At 43.7% G+C, this 15,026-nt stretch overlaps 1 protein-coding gene across 3 annotated transcripts in view; it reads left to right on the top strand.

Annotated features, from left to right (window-relative positions):
• The window catches only part of LOC115458082 (high affinity immunoglobulin gamma Fc receptor I-like), a 49,346-nt gene that overhangs the window by 20,630 nt on the left and 13,690 nt on the right, over positions 1-15,026 (top strand). For all 3 annotated transcript variants that reach the window (XM_030187901.1, XM_030187898.1, XM_030187900.1), the window contains one exon: positions 5,347-5,610. In XM_030187901.1, coding sequence (XP_030043761.1) covers positions 5,347-5,610 — 264 coding nt within the window. The remainder of the gene's footprint in view (positions 1-5,346; positions 5,611-15,026) is intronic.

The raw sequence follows: 15,026 nt of genomic DNA, 5'->3' as shown, positions 1-15,026 counted from the left end.
TCAAATAAAATCAGGCTGGGAAAATATATATTCCATGTATTTATCAACCTGGGTAGAAGTATCTTATAAAAGCAGCATCTGTTAAATATACTCTCTAATTGTTTTAAGTTTCTGCAACTTCACAGAATCAGCAGCTTAGGGATTGTACTAATGCCCACACCGTAGGTGAGACCTCACATAATCATCACTCAATTGAGAACTGTACATACCTCTCAATCCACAAGTATGATTGATTTTAGGTAGTTGATGTATGCACAGAAGAACAAAAACCTTGCAGACTTGCAATCACACAAGAAACAGCGAAGGTGACTCAAAAGAGCAGGATTGGACAGTGCTCTTAAATATAGAGTATATTGATCAATCAACAGACTCGACACGGCCATGTTTGGGCCAAACGACCTGCCTCAGGAGTCTTTAGATGCTGCAATTGTTTATAGCTCAACTTGGAACAAATAAGTTGAAATCAGTAAATGCTGATAGCGTATTTGGCGGGAAGATGAAAAACCACAGTCGTTATTAGGTCTGGAATACTCAAAAGCGATGCTCGTTAGATCTCTGGACAAGAGCTACAACGTCTATAGTCGGGAAAGAAAAAACACGGCCGTGTTGAGTCTGTTGATTTGACCAATAAATTCTATATTAAGAACATTGTCAAACCCTCCTCTTTTGAGTCACCTTTGCTGTTTCCTATGTGATCTTAGGTAGTAAAATCCTCAATTGTATGTATTTGTTCGTACTGTTGACTCCTGAGGCAGGCGCTTGTGCATCAAAACATAGATCTATGTTGAGTCTTTATTGAATCTTTTTTACTTCTTTAATACATTTTTTTACTTTGATCTTACCATGTGGTGGTTTTAGATTGGTCCTCCCCTGTTTTTTTTCCTCATTTTTTTTTTGGGGATGCTTTGTGCCAGGGGAATATTTTCTTTTCTTTCTATAGGATATATCAACAACATAGCCCATGTTGTTAACTAAAGAAAATAAGCAGAAAAAAACACATTTTATGTTTTTTTTTGTTTAAAAATACACAAAACAAGAGAAAGCAAACTCAGGAATTTTTAACGCACATCTACATAGAGTTTGCCAATCCGATAAAATATGAAGTACGACTTCAGGAACCTATTATCATTAAATAAAAGGCGAGTGTGTGTCGTACTCACTCGCAAATGTGCAGAAGAGACTTCCCTCTCTGCCCCGCCCCTGCATCAATACATGATGAGGGGAGCAGGACAGAGCGGGAAGTCTCTACTGCGCATGCCGCAGACGTACTCGCAACCGCTCCGCCCTCGCCCCCCGAGGTCACTGCTACCGCTCCCCCCACCCGGAGTCACCGCCACCGCCGCCCCTCCACCCAGCCCGAGCACTGTCTTTCTTATTGAACTTACATCACACCACGCAGAAGCAGCAGGCACATCAGCAAAGCTGCCGTCGGGACGGGCTTCCTTCTCTGCCTGTGTCCCGCCCTCACCGTGTTACGTCACACGAGGGCGGGACACAGGCAGAGAAGGAAGCCCGTCCCGATGGCAGCTTTGCTGATGTGCCTGCTGCGTCTGCGTGGTGCGATGTAAGTTCAATAACAGACAGTGCTCGGGCCGGGGGGGGCGGAGCAGTGGCGACCTCGGGGGGGGGGGGGGGGCTCGGAACCCCCCCATTCCAAAACTAGCCCGTTTACACAGGCTCAACGGCTAGTCATTAAATAAAAGAAACCTCAAACCTCCAGGACTGCTAACATACAGGTGTCATCCCAATCAAATGAGTTTATCACTGGTTTCATTTTCTGGGGGGAACCCCAAACAGTGAAAAAAATTCCCACAACTCCAAAGGGAGAAAAAAAATCACTGTTTAAAAAAAAAAAAAACAACCTCAGTTCTCTTAAAGGTTCAACTTGCTTCATACCCCACACTTAACCAAAAAAACAGTCCCAAAATACACTTTTTAATTTCACAAAACCCAAAGCTCAAAAACTGGAGAATAGTCACTTAGGGGCCTTTTTACTAAAGGGTTGTCAAGTGGCAACCCAGAAAAACGGCTGGCCCAATGCGGGTGCTGGTGCTAGCGGACATATTGAAAAAATATTTCCGCAGGAGGTTACCACTGGGTTAGTGTGGGAACCCTTACCATCACCTCAATGGATGGCGGTAAGTGCTCCCCCCGAAGGCTCTGCACGGCCATTTCATTTTTGGCACTTTTACCCACTGCAGTAAAAGGGCCCTGGTGCATGGCAAAAATGGCCACCACTGCTAGCGCAGGGCCCCTTTTACCACAGCTTAGTAAAAGGGCCCCGTGGTTTTATGGGATGGCACCATCCGATCATACCAAACCATCAAACTCAGCAGATGGGATCATTCCTGTGTGGACATCCTCCCAGTGTTATACTCCACAATATTCAATCCAGCATTCCATCACCTCTCGACAAGGGCAACTTGTTTTGCTTGTCGCTGCTTCCGGAGAAGGAACTTTCTTGTTTTTGGTAAAGTATGGGGTATGAAACAAGTTGAACCTTTTTGAGAACCGAGGGGTTTTTATGAAACAGTAATTTTCTCCCTTTGCTTTTTTTCACTGTTTGGGTTTTCCCCCAGATAATGAAACCGGTGATAAACTCATTTGATTGGGATGACAGCTGTATGTTACTCCTGGAACGAAAAAGAAGACTAACTAAAGCTTTCAAAATGAAAGTGCTGTAAACGCAGGGCTTTTTATGTGGGGGTACTTGGGGGTACTGAGTACCGGCACCTTTTCCATTGTCTGCTAGAATTGACCCATGGACCCCAAGTTTTAATGAAAGAGTTCAAGCTCTACACACCAATTTGGCCTTGTCATAGATTGTGTGACTGGTTGCAGAGGGCCTGGCTATTACAGGGTGGGTCTCTCAGTGATCACCTCACCCCAAAGGATGGCCCTGGCATTTGAGTACCGGCACCTTTTTCAGTAGAAAAAATACATTGTGTAAATGACATGGGAAATCAAAAATGTTTGAGCCGCACAGGGCCTTAGAATCAGCCTGCAGCAGGCCCAAACTTTTTTCTCAGCTGGCCCAGGTGAGCAGTGGCGTACCAAGGGGAGGGGGGGCGGTGGGGGCGGTCCGCCCTGGGTGCACGCCGCTGGGAGGGTGCCGCGCGCCTGTCGGCTCTTCGTTTTCATGCTCCTTTTGCCCCGGAACAGGTTACTTCCTGTTCCGGGGCAGAGGAAGCATGAAAACGAAGAGCCGGCAGGCGCGCGGCACCCCCCCCCCCCCAGCGGCGTGCACCTGGGGGGGGGGGTCTTTTGCCGGGGGATCGGAGGTTCTTTCGTTGGGGGGGTGTTGCGCTGTTCCGGGGGGGCGCTGCACCCGGGGGGCGGGACGCATCGGCGATCCGCTCTGGGTGTCAGCCCCCCTAGGAACGCCACTGCAGGTGAGAAAATACTGTTTTGTGTTTGCATTTGAGTAAGCCTTATGCTGAAATACTTCTGGTCTTCATTTACTAATACTTGGAGGGTATTTTCCCCATTATCTTTCTATGCCAGAAAAGCTCAGTAAATCCATCCTTAGTCCATGGAACTAGATAGAGAAAATGCTTTGAAACATGGTTGTCCTGGTGACACCACAGCCATTCAAGTTTCAGGATATCCACAAGGTTATCAATAGAAATCAAACAAAATAAAACATGGAAAAGAAAATAGGATGACACCTTTTTTATTGGACATAACTTAATACATTTCTTGATTAGCTTTCGAAGGTTGCCCTTCTTTGTCAGATCGGGTTCTACATGGAACGTTGCTACTCTTTGAGATTCTGATGTGGAATCTTGTCACTCTTTAGCATTCCGGAATCTTGCTATTCTTTGGGGTTCTACATGTAGAGAGGTGTGGTAGCCGTGTTAGTCCACTCTTAAGGTTATCAATAGAAATCAAACAAAATAAAACATGGAAAAGAAAATAAGATGATACCTTTTTTATTGGACATAACTTAATACATTTCTTGATTAGCTTTCGAAGGTTGCCCTTCTTTGTCAGATCGGGTTCTACATGGAACGTTGCTACTCTTTGAGATTCTGATGTGGAATCTTGTCACTCTTTAGCATTCCGGAATCTTGCTATTCTTTGGGGTTCTACATGTAGAGAGGTGTGGTAGCCGTGTTAGTCCACTCTTAAGGTTATCAATAGAAATCAAACAAAATAAAACATGGAAAAGAAAATAAGATGATACCTTTTTTATTGGACATAACTTAATACATTTCTTGATTAGCTTTCGAAGGTCGCCCTTCTTCCTCAGATCGGAAATAAGCAAATGTGCTAGCTGACAGTATATAGTAACACATAATACATGACGGAAAGGAGAAAAGCCATGAAGATAATAACAGTGGGTACACAAAATCCAATGGAAATATCTAATATCCTTCCTAGTCTTAGAAATTTATCAAGAAAAATGGGAGAAAGCTATTTCAGACAAAAAAAGAAAAACATCATGAAACAAATTTCAATAGGAAAACAAGATAAGTACAAAAAATTGACTTACCATATCTGCACCCTATTTAGACAAATTCCCCCGATTCTATAAAGATCGCCAAAAATTGCACATTTAAATTTAGATGCAATCCCGATTTGCACACACAATCTAAATGAATGACAAGCCAATTAGTGCCAATAATCGGCTTCTTAACAAACAATTAAGGGTTAGGTTGGTGGACTTTGGTCCGGGGGAACTGAGTTCAATTCCCGGCACAGGCAGCTCCTTGTGACTCTGGGCAAGTCACTTAACCCTCCATTGCCCCATGTAAGCCGCATTGAGCCTGCCATGAGTGGGAAAGCACGGGGTACAAATGTAACAAAAAAAACAAAAAAAAATTATTGGCAGTAATTACATTTAATTTGTACCAACGCACGTAAAGTTAAGCATGGGATCCACATCTAAAATTTATGAGTGTTCCAAAACAGGGGTCATGGGCGTTTCAGGGCAGAATGGGGGCCTAGCTTCAAGTTACAGAATGGTGCTCCGCACGTAAACCTAAGCGCGGGCATTGCGACACATTTACATTGGTGCAAATAGCCACACCTAAATTTACATGCAACTTTCCACTTAAGCGCATGTTCTGTAAACCACACTGAAGTTTAGGCACGGCTTATAGAATTCTTTTTAAGCAACCTTTTTTCGGCACCAGTTTTGTAAGTGCCGTTTATAGAATTTACCCCCATCTGCCTATTCTAACATCCAAATACTTTTAGATAAATAAGTAAAAGATTTTTTTTTAAAGCCAGGTGGTAATAAAGCAATGTCCTTTCAGCAAGTGTTTTAGTTGTTTTAGTTAACCCGCGACAGGGCTGAAATGTCTTTTGGGTGCTTGATCACTGCACTCCCTTCTCTTCTAGACTGGGTGATCCTCCAGGCCCCATATTCTCCAGTGTTTGATGGGGAACCGCTGATTCTCAGATGTCTTGGTTTCAAGGGATTCTCTGTGTCCAGTGTCAGTTTTTACAAGGACGACCAGAGGCTTAGAAGACACCAGGATCAGCAGACTTTGTCCATTCCATATGCGACAGTGATTGATGACAGTGGCACGTATACATGCGAAATGCAATTGGGCTCATTAACTTACAATTATAAATCTGCTGCGGTGGACATTTCTGTGAGAGGTAAGGCTTAAGTGCTTCTGTTTCTCCAGATAACACTGGTAATGTATAAATTTGCAAACCGGTCGGACTTCTGCCTGCCAGGCTGTTTTTTTACCTGTCTAAGTTAGTTGCTGGCACACATTCAAAACTAACAGTGCAAATGCCTGTTTTGAAACTACCTATATCACTGCTCACTTGGCTGTGTTAAAAAAAGCATAGCTGTTGGGCAACAGGACGGCAGCACCATGGCACGTGTTCATATAGTAACATATAGTAGATGACGGCAGAAAAAGACCTGCATGGGTCCATCCAGTCTGCCCAACAAGATAAACTCATATGTGCTACTTTTTGTGTATACCTTACCTTGATTTGTACCTGTCCTTTTCAGGGTACAGACCGTGTAAGTCTGCCCAGCACTATCCCCGTCTCCCAACCACCAGCCCCGCCTCCCACCACCGGCTCTGGCACTGACCGTATAAGTCTGCCCAGCACTGTCCCCGCCTCCTGCCACCAGCTGTGCCACCCAATCTCGGCTAAGCTCCTTAGGATCTATTCCTTCTGAACAGGATTCCTTTATGTTTATCCCATGCGTGCTTGAATTCTGTGACCGTTTTCATTTCCACCACCTCCCGCGGGAGGGCATTCCAAGCATCCACCACTCTCTCCGTGAAAAAATACTTCCTGACATTTTTCTTGAGTCTGCCCCCCTTCAATCTCATTTCATGTCCTCTCGTTCTACCTCCTTTATTGTGGGTCATTTCCACTGAGCAGCCTCCCCCTCCATCAGCAGCTGATAAGTTTCAGGGCCCATCGCAATATGAGCTGCAAAATCTCACCGCTCTTATTGCAAGACTGGTCCTGCGACAGCAGGAGATGATGTTTTATTAAGGCATCTCCTGCTGCCCAAGAGGGAGGCAGCCAGGTCTGTCAGGGGATGGAGCCAAGATGTGGAGTTGGAAGGTCTCTGGAAGAGCTAGGATCATGGCTGGGTAGAGGGGGGAGGATCTAGGAATGTAGTTTACATCTCCCTGTCAATGATCAGGCCTCCTTGGCAGCTCTGGATCAGAGACCTGGAACCTTTGTGAAATGTGGTAAATTGCTTCCTTTTGCCCACTGCAGCAACAGTGGAAAGTGAAGGCTACCACCTGCATCCATCTGGTACCATCCTAGATGCATCCGGGCATGTCATAGCTAAGTTCTGGAGATCCTCACCTAGTCTCTTGGCAGTAGTTTGGCCTAAAGCTACCTACTAGTAATTCACAGTGTGATTCAGTTAGATAATCAGGATATCCACAATGAATATGCGTGAGATAGATTTGCATACCATGGAGGCAGTGCTTGCAAATCTATCCCCTGCATATTCATTGTGGATATCCTGAAAACCTGACCTGCCTGCGGCTCTCGAGGACCGGAGTTGCCTACCCCTGCTCTAAGTCAATGAGGTCAAATTGCAATCCTGCAGAGCTTACAGGGTATCTCTATGAATATGCATGAGGTATATATGCATTCAGTGCAGGCAGTGCATTCAAATGCTTCTCATGTATATCCTGACAGTCTGACTGGCTTCAGCCCTCCAGGATTGCAGTTTGACACCCCTGCTTTAAGAAGTTCAGTATGGTGCTCGATTTCTTTAGTGCCATTTTCAGTTTACCTTGCATGTAGCTCTTAGCTTTTCCCTTTCAAACATCCTCCTCACTTCTACATACCAAGAGTTTAATACAAGACAGTAGCAGGCTTTCCAGTTTGCCAATAACATTCTTCACCTTGATAAAATTAGTTTCTTAAATAAATCAGATTCACGTCTCCCCTTCAAAAGTTCAGGTAAATAAATGAAGATGAATATCTCAGATCATCTGGTTTATCGACACACATTATGAGGTTTGATACAGATTTAATTCAGAGCTTACCAATCTTTTTTGGCCGCAACCCCATAATTGCAGCCTGCTCTACCCCCATATTCATGGAGGCAGGGTGCTTGTTGTTTATATGTGTTTTGTGCTCTTTAAGTAGGATAGGACTACAAAGTGATGTAATTGTAGTTCTCTTGTGACAGGCTCTTCCTGAGCACCTGTTCCTGTTCCCTATGCCTTGTGGGACCTTTCCTATTGGCTGGCCCTTTGTCCCTGTGTAAGATGGTCTGTAGCCCACCCATTCTTTCTCCATTGAGTGAAAGGAATCTGTCTGCAGTATGCTTGTTATGAACTGTTTCTAACGCTGTGCCTTACTGCTTTAAGCCTTTCAAAAGCTTTGTAACATCATCAAATTTTCAGCATTTAAAAGTATTGACAGCATCCACTCCCAGCACAGAGCTGGAATTCTCCTGGCCCCTCTGTGCATGCTATAGGATGGGGGCTAGTTGAGAACAGAATCCCAGTTGTGCAAGGCAGAGACTCTTGTCCAGCACATCTAACTGTAAGTCATATTTCCTTAGTCTGATTTGCATTAAAGAAAATTTTGGTTCAAGAGTTCTGAGTCTTCACAGTGATGTTCTGTACTCTGGTTTTGCTGGCATTCTAGCTGAGGACTTGAGACAGCACTTTTGCAAGGACTGTATACTACTACAGTGTTCCTGACGACCCCACAGAGTGATACCTATGTACTTCTGGCGAGGGTCGTGAACCTGATCATGGTGTGCATGACCCCAGTTTGGGAAGCCCTTTTAATTCCAATCTAAAAGTTCTGGAGGCTCGGACAACAATAAAGGATGTGTGGAAGATCCCTTCTGCTTCCACATATTCTCCAACAAGTATTAGAGCTTAGATTTTATATTGCCCTCAATCATAATGGTGTCGGATTTATTTACTGCCTTTTTGAAAGAATTCACTTAAGGTGGTGTACAGTAACAATAAATCAAACATAAGCAATAGACAATTACAGCAGTAAAAATATTCAATATACTCTAATAATGATCCTATCAAAGAAGGGCAAACTGTCTTCCACAGCAATCTGGCTAACCTCCTGAAGAGGGCTTTAAATTAGATCACCAATGAAGGAGACGAGTTTGAATGGGCTTACCGGTGGATGGTGGAGATTGGCTGGTCATCTTGCTCCCCCATGAGGGCTCTGGAAGCAATGGCATCTGACGTCATCCAGAGGTGTCCATCTCGCCCGATAAGAGCAAGGAGCCACTGCAGTCGGCTGGAAGAGGCGAGTTTGAACGGGCTCACCAGTGGATGGTGAAGATTGGTTGGCCATCTTGCTCTCCCTGTGAGGGCTCCAGAATTCGTGGTGTCCGATGTCATCCAGAGACATCCATCTCACCTGGGAGTGGCCAAAAAGGCACATCAGGCCACCTGCGAGCCATTTGGAGCGCCAAGGAACACTTTGAGATCAGGGACTGGTGTCTGGTGAGCTTTCTCTTTCTAATTATTTTTTTTCCTAATGGTTTGGCTTCTGAATGGGCAAGAAAAGGAAAAGCAAAACTGTATTATCTGGAACATCTCTACGGGCCCGATGGACAAGCATGTTATATCTGGACCCCATACTGGAGTGACTATTGCCAATTCACCATCTGAGAGGGTTTCTTTGCCCCCTTGCTAGAACTCCTTCACCACAGCCAAGAGATATGATTTGTTCTCAGGTAGTGGGGGAAATAGGTCAGGGTGGATTAATCTCTCCCGCTATGGTGACTTGTATTCCTAAGGAAGTCAGTTTTCCTTAAGACAGGATGTAACACTTAAAGGTATATGGAATGTTGTTCAATATTTTTTGAAAGGGACAGTTCCCTAACTCTGAGGCTGTTTCTAAGTTTAAAGAGATGGATGGTAAAGTTGATAAATTATCCTCGTCTATTTCAAAATGTTGAAACTAAAATTGTCTCTTTATAGTCTACTAGTACATCAGCTATTAAAGATAGTCTCTATTTGCATTGCAAATAGGAGACTTTAGAGAATTCCTATAGAAAAAGGAACCTTTGGTTCCTCAACTTTCCTGTAACGCATTTGCTTTCTGCTGAAATTCTAGTTCGGAAATATTTTAAAGAAGTGCTTAGCTTGACTAATGTGGAAGATATTGTTTTGGAAAGATGTTATTAAATTTCTAAACAAAGGATTGCTGAGGGAGTACAGGAAGGGTATTTGGCTCGGTTGGGTCCCTCAGCCTTTCTGGAGGATTCCACAGATTTTATCTTCACCAGATCCACACTCTTGGTGACCTTTCTGAATGAGAAGGACAAATCTGTAGTATTGCAATCTTACTTTAAGATAAAGACCTTGCTTTTCTGTGGAAAGATTATTCAGATTTTTCCTGATGTTTCTACAGTTACTCAGCAACAAAGAAAAGCTTTCTTGGCTCTCAGAAACCAAGTTTCCTTAGGTGAGTCTTTTTCCCTGAGATTCTCATGTAAGTGTTTTATAACCTGTCGAGGGGCTCAGTACATTTTTTGTGACCCTTTGCAGTTAGAGAAATTTCTGCAAGAGCATGGTATTAATAGTGAGGCTTAGGTTCGATATGGAGTTATTATGTTATTGAGCCTAAGGGTGTAAGAGATTCTGTCTTGTTTTTTCTTGTATTACTACCTGTCTAAAAGTTGATTCGCCAACTCCCTAAATGTGGGCTAGTGGTTAATATCTGTTTTCTTCTAGTTAATTTGTAGTTAATATTATCTGTTACTTCCTACTTCACTTGTATCTTTATGGGAAATGTATATTTCATAAAAGAGCATTTAAAAAAGTAAAAAAATAAATAAATTGTGTTAGGTGAACAAAACTTCAATGGAAATAAAGCATCAAATGCCTCTAAGAAACGGGAAAAGGTACAACATGTGAAAATTGTGTGTACTAATGCCGTAATATGGGAAATAAGGTGCTATGGGCTGTGATGGCTGACTTGAATGTGCCGTGTTCTAAACATATAGGCCTGATATTCAGCCACCGGTGATCAGTGTTTTGCTGACTACTGCCAGCGTTGTCCCTGGAAATTCAATGCCGGGTCATGTCCAGGCTCCAGCATTGAATTTCTGGGTGTACAGAGATGGCAAAAACCCAGCCATTTAGTGCGATAATCAGCACTTAACCAACTATGGTGAACCGTGCAAAGATAGGACTGACTTTTATGGGGTTCCATTTATATGGTTAAGTGCTGACTCCACCCCTGGAACACCCACAAAATAGTCAGTTTCAGCTTGAGCACTAATTGGACATTTTCCGTGGCACGATCTGAAAATTCCTGGTTAGCCCTGAATAGGATATTGAAACTGCCAGGAGCCTCTCCTGGACATTTAAATCATTTTGAATATCAGGACCATATATTATAATTTACTGGTATGATAAATGTAGCAGCACAGCACAGAGAGGGGTCAAAGTACAGAGCAAAGTCCAAATAGCCAAAGAAAGCACTAAGAGGCCCTTTTACTAAGCCGCGTAAGTGTCTACGTGCACCCAACATGCGCCAAAATGGAGTTACCACCCAGTTACCGTGTGGCTCTTGCGGCAATTTCATTTTTGGCGCGCATTCGATATGCGTGACTGAAAAATCATTTTTATTTTCGAATTCATGTCTCGGACGCACGCCAAGTGCCATTTAAAGCGAGTAGGTCATTACTGCCTGGTTACCACATTAGACTTTACTGCTAGGTTAATAGCTGGTGGTAAGGTCGCATGTCCATTTTTGGCAAAAATTTTAAAAAGGCCTTTTTTACAGGCATGCTGAAAAATGGATTGGTATGCGCCCAAAACCCATGCCTACAGTACCACGGGCCATTTTTCAGCGCACCTTAGTAAAAGCAAGGTGAACACCTTAGCAACCTCCATACCCATAAGAAAGAAGCACCCCTAGTGGGGCATTGGGACCTGATGGGACACCGGGAGGAAGATCTGCTATTTGTTGTATTATTTCAATTTGAACAACCGCAAGGATGCAATGTCGTTTCTAATCTACTGAGAAAAGAGGCTCAGTACATTTACAGATGGCGAACTACACACCCTAATGGATTGAACAAAGCGATTGACTGGTGGGCGGTCACACACATGTGAGAGCTAGGTGAGTACAAGTATCGAGTGCGCATGTATCACGTTTTCACAACAGGAACTGGGTTGTGAGCCCTTGGGCCACTGCCGAGGAGCGGCAGTGGCAGGCAAAACCACCTCACACCGGAGACTAGGCAAATCTCAGGCAAGCAGTTAGGCTTCACCTGCACTTGGCCACTTTTCACCCAGAGTTGAGCTCTGGGCTTCAGGTGGCCGGCAGGACTTGCTGGACAGGGCAGGACTGGATAACAGCAAGGCAGCACAGGGACTGAGGGTCAGAGGGGAAGGGGAGGAACATGGGCAGCAAGGCAGGAGACTGGGCAAGGAAGGGAAAGCTAAAAGGCAGAACAGAAAGCTGCAGAACAGCCAATAAACAGGGAACAAACACTGACTAACAAGACACAGAACTAAGAGCTGCAAGCAGCCCCAAAGCCAGAACACAGACAAACAGAAACTACACACAGAATTACAAACAAGAAACCAGGCAAGGAAAGCAAGTAAAACCTAAACTAAACTAAACACAGACTAACTAGAAACAGGCAAGAATCTCAGGCAAACAACCGGACTAGCAGAAGTGCAACAAGCACCAACATACCAGGGCCTTAGACGCAGACTAACTAGAAACAGGCAAGAATCTCAGCAAACAACCGGACTAGCAGAAGTGCAACAAGCACCAACATACCAGGGCCTTAGACGCAATGCAAAGGCAAAGGCAGAGAGGTTCCAAATGGCTAACAAGCCCAGCAGGCAGCTGAGACTCAGGTGTAACAATCACCAGGCAACTAAGGGTTGGGCAGCCTGGAAGATCCGGACTGGACTGAGCTGAAATCTGGAACGGGTGACAGCACACCGACAATCTAATACAGCCAGCACACAGAGACAGAGACAGAACTAACTCACAAAGAACAGACAGAAGCCAGCTCAGAAGCTGACCACAGGAAATAAGGTGAGCCTGAGAGGGGACAAGGCCACAGACGTGACAGCATGCACCGGCGTTTTGACAATCTGAGATGGGACTGCTGACTGATTGTCACCTTGTAGTCTCCATGAATCGTAAGTAAAAAGTATATCTATATAATAGTTTGCAATTATAAGGAAGCAATAATATGCTGTATAGTGAATGATAGTTATTCTTATTTTCATTTTCACATTTAGATTTCGTTCTCCTGATGACGCCTAAGGGCGAAACATGCAAGCATGTTGAGAGCGTGATTGAACTGGCAAAAAGGGTTCATCACTAACACTAAGCACTGCTTTGTAGCACTAGCACCAGCAAAGAGAAAAAAAAAGAAAAAAAGAGATAAGGAAAGGAACAGGCGGGCAGCCATTTTACCCGCTGGTACACCTAGCACCTGTAATGGAGTACAACTGATACAGAGGAGCTAAGTATTATTACGTATAGTGGTATATCGCTTATATTGGGACTAGAGAACATTTACCACGTTCATTATTTTATGCATTTCATCCATTCCAGCTCTCTCTGTAGGTAGGAAGGGAGGGATTGATAGTGCGATGACGGTGTTTATCAGTGTGATGGTACAAACTGTTTAATGGCTTAATTCATGCACTTAATTCTGAGCACTATTATATATCATTGTGCACTACTTTAGAGCACATGCGATTTAGAAGTAACACATTGGATAGTAAGCCAATATATTGAGGTTTCTAGTTTTTCGTATACTTAGAATATTAGAGAAACCGATCGATAAGGGATCCCCAGAATATCCTGATTACATTTTAACTGCCAGACCCTCGACCATCCCTTCTCATTGTTTCTACTCCCTCCAGGGCATCCACTCTATTGACTATCTTCATGTCATCCGCAAAAAGGCAAACCTTTCCTTCCAACCAAACAATATCTCTCACAAATATATTAAACAGAATAGGCCCCAGCACCGACCCCTGAGGAACTCCACTGCTCACCTTCCTTTCCTCCGAGCAGATTCCGTTTACCACCACTACCCTCTGCCACCTGTCGGTCAACCAGTTGCCTATCCAATTCACCACTTTTGGTCCTGAGTTCAGCCCTTTTCACTTATTCACGAGTCTTCTGTGGGGGATCTTATTGAAGATTTTGTTGAAATCCAAGTAGATTGCATCTAGGGCACGTCCTTCATCCAGTTCTTTGGTCACCCAAGTCAAAGAAGTCAATTAGGCAGGATTTTCCTTTGGTAAAGCCATGTTGCCTCAGGTCCTGTAACCTGTCGGCTTCTATAAAGTTAACTAACCTTTCTTTCAGCAGCTAATTCCCACGGTCTGAATATTGGGCCCTTCGTATTTAGGTTTACCTAGTGCAAAATTATATGCATTACAAGTTATTCGGAACACTGCAGCTAGACGTATTTCTGCATGTTCATGTCTTGTATTGGTTACCAATTGAGGAAAGAATATTGGGCCTAATATTTAGCTGGTGGTGATCAGCATTTTGCTGATCGCCTCCAGTATTAAACCCAGAAATTCAGTGCAGGCCCATGTACAGGCAGGTTTCCGGAACCAGCCAACATGTAGCCAGTTAAGTTCAATGTTAAGCACTTAACCGGCTATGGGTTAATACATAAAAATAGGACTTACTTTTCTTTGTTCCTATTTCTGCATTTAACCTGGCTGGTTAAGTGTTGAATATCGGCACTTAACCAGCCAAGTGCCGACTCTGCCCCTGGAATGCCCCCAAAATAACCAGTTTTCAGTTTGGCATTAACCGGTTATTTTCAGCGGCACTAACTGGTTAAGTGCTGTTAAAAATTAGCGGAAAGCCCCAAACAAGCGATTTCACTTGCCAAGAGCCATTTCTGGCTGGTTAAATCATTTTGAATATCGACCCCATTGTTTAAAGTATTGCTCTTAATATATAAGCTTCGCTAATCACCAAAACAATGGAAGGACTCTTCAATAATTAAGACATTCAAATGAAAAAGTATGTTGCAATTTTGTTACAGTACTTATTTTTACTTTTTTAAAAATTTTCTTCTTTTATATTGAAAAAATGGAGGAAAATGGTCTCAGTAGTAAAAGGCTTCACGTTGCAGTGGCGAATATTCAGAAAATACTGACTGGCTGATATTCAGCCCACAAGAGACAGGTTGGCTGAGTCTTGCAATTGGTGCTGAGCCTGGATATTTAATGCCAATTCCGGTGACTGGAATTGAATATCTGGGAGGGGGGGGGGGGGGGTACTGTTTAAACGTAACTAGGCAGTTATAGTGGCCAAAGATAGGCCTGCTATTTGGGTGGTCCGATTTGACCGCCACGCTTAGCCGAAAATGCACTGAATATTCTCAGCTAGTCAGTTATATCGTGTGATATAGCCGGTTAGCTGCTATATATTAAACGCTAATATTCAGCGGAGATAATCGGTTATCTCATGCTGAATATTACTGCTAAGCCGGTTAAGTGCTGTTTAACTGGGCAGAAACCATTGTTGGCCAGTTAAATAGTGCTGAATATCAGTTGATGAGCTCTTAAATTTATGCT

Source organism: Microcaecilia unicolor, chromosome 14, assembly GCF_901765095.1.
Source record: "Microcaecilia unicolor chromosome 14, aMicUni1.1, whole genome shotgun sequence".
Lineage (NCBI taxonomy): Eukaryota > Metazoa > Chordata > Amphibia > Gymnophiona > Siphonopidae > Microcaecilia > Microcaecilia unicolor.
This window is presented reverse-complemented; position numbering and strand designations above follow the sequence as displayed.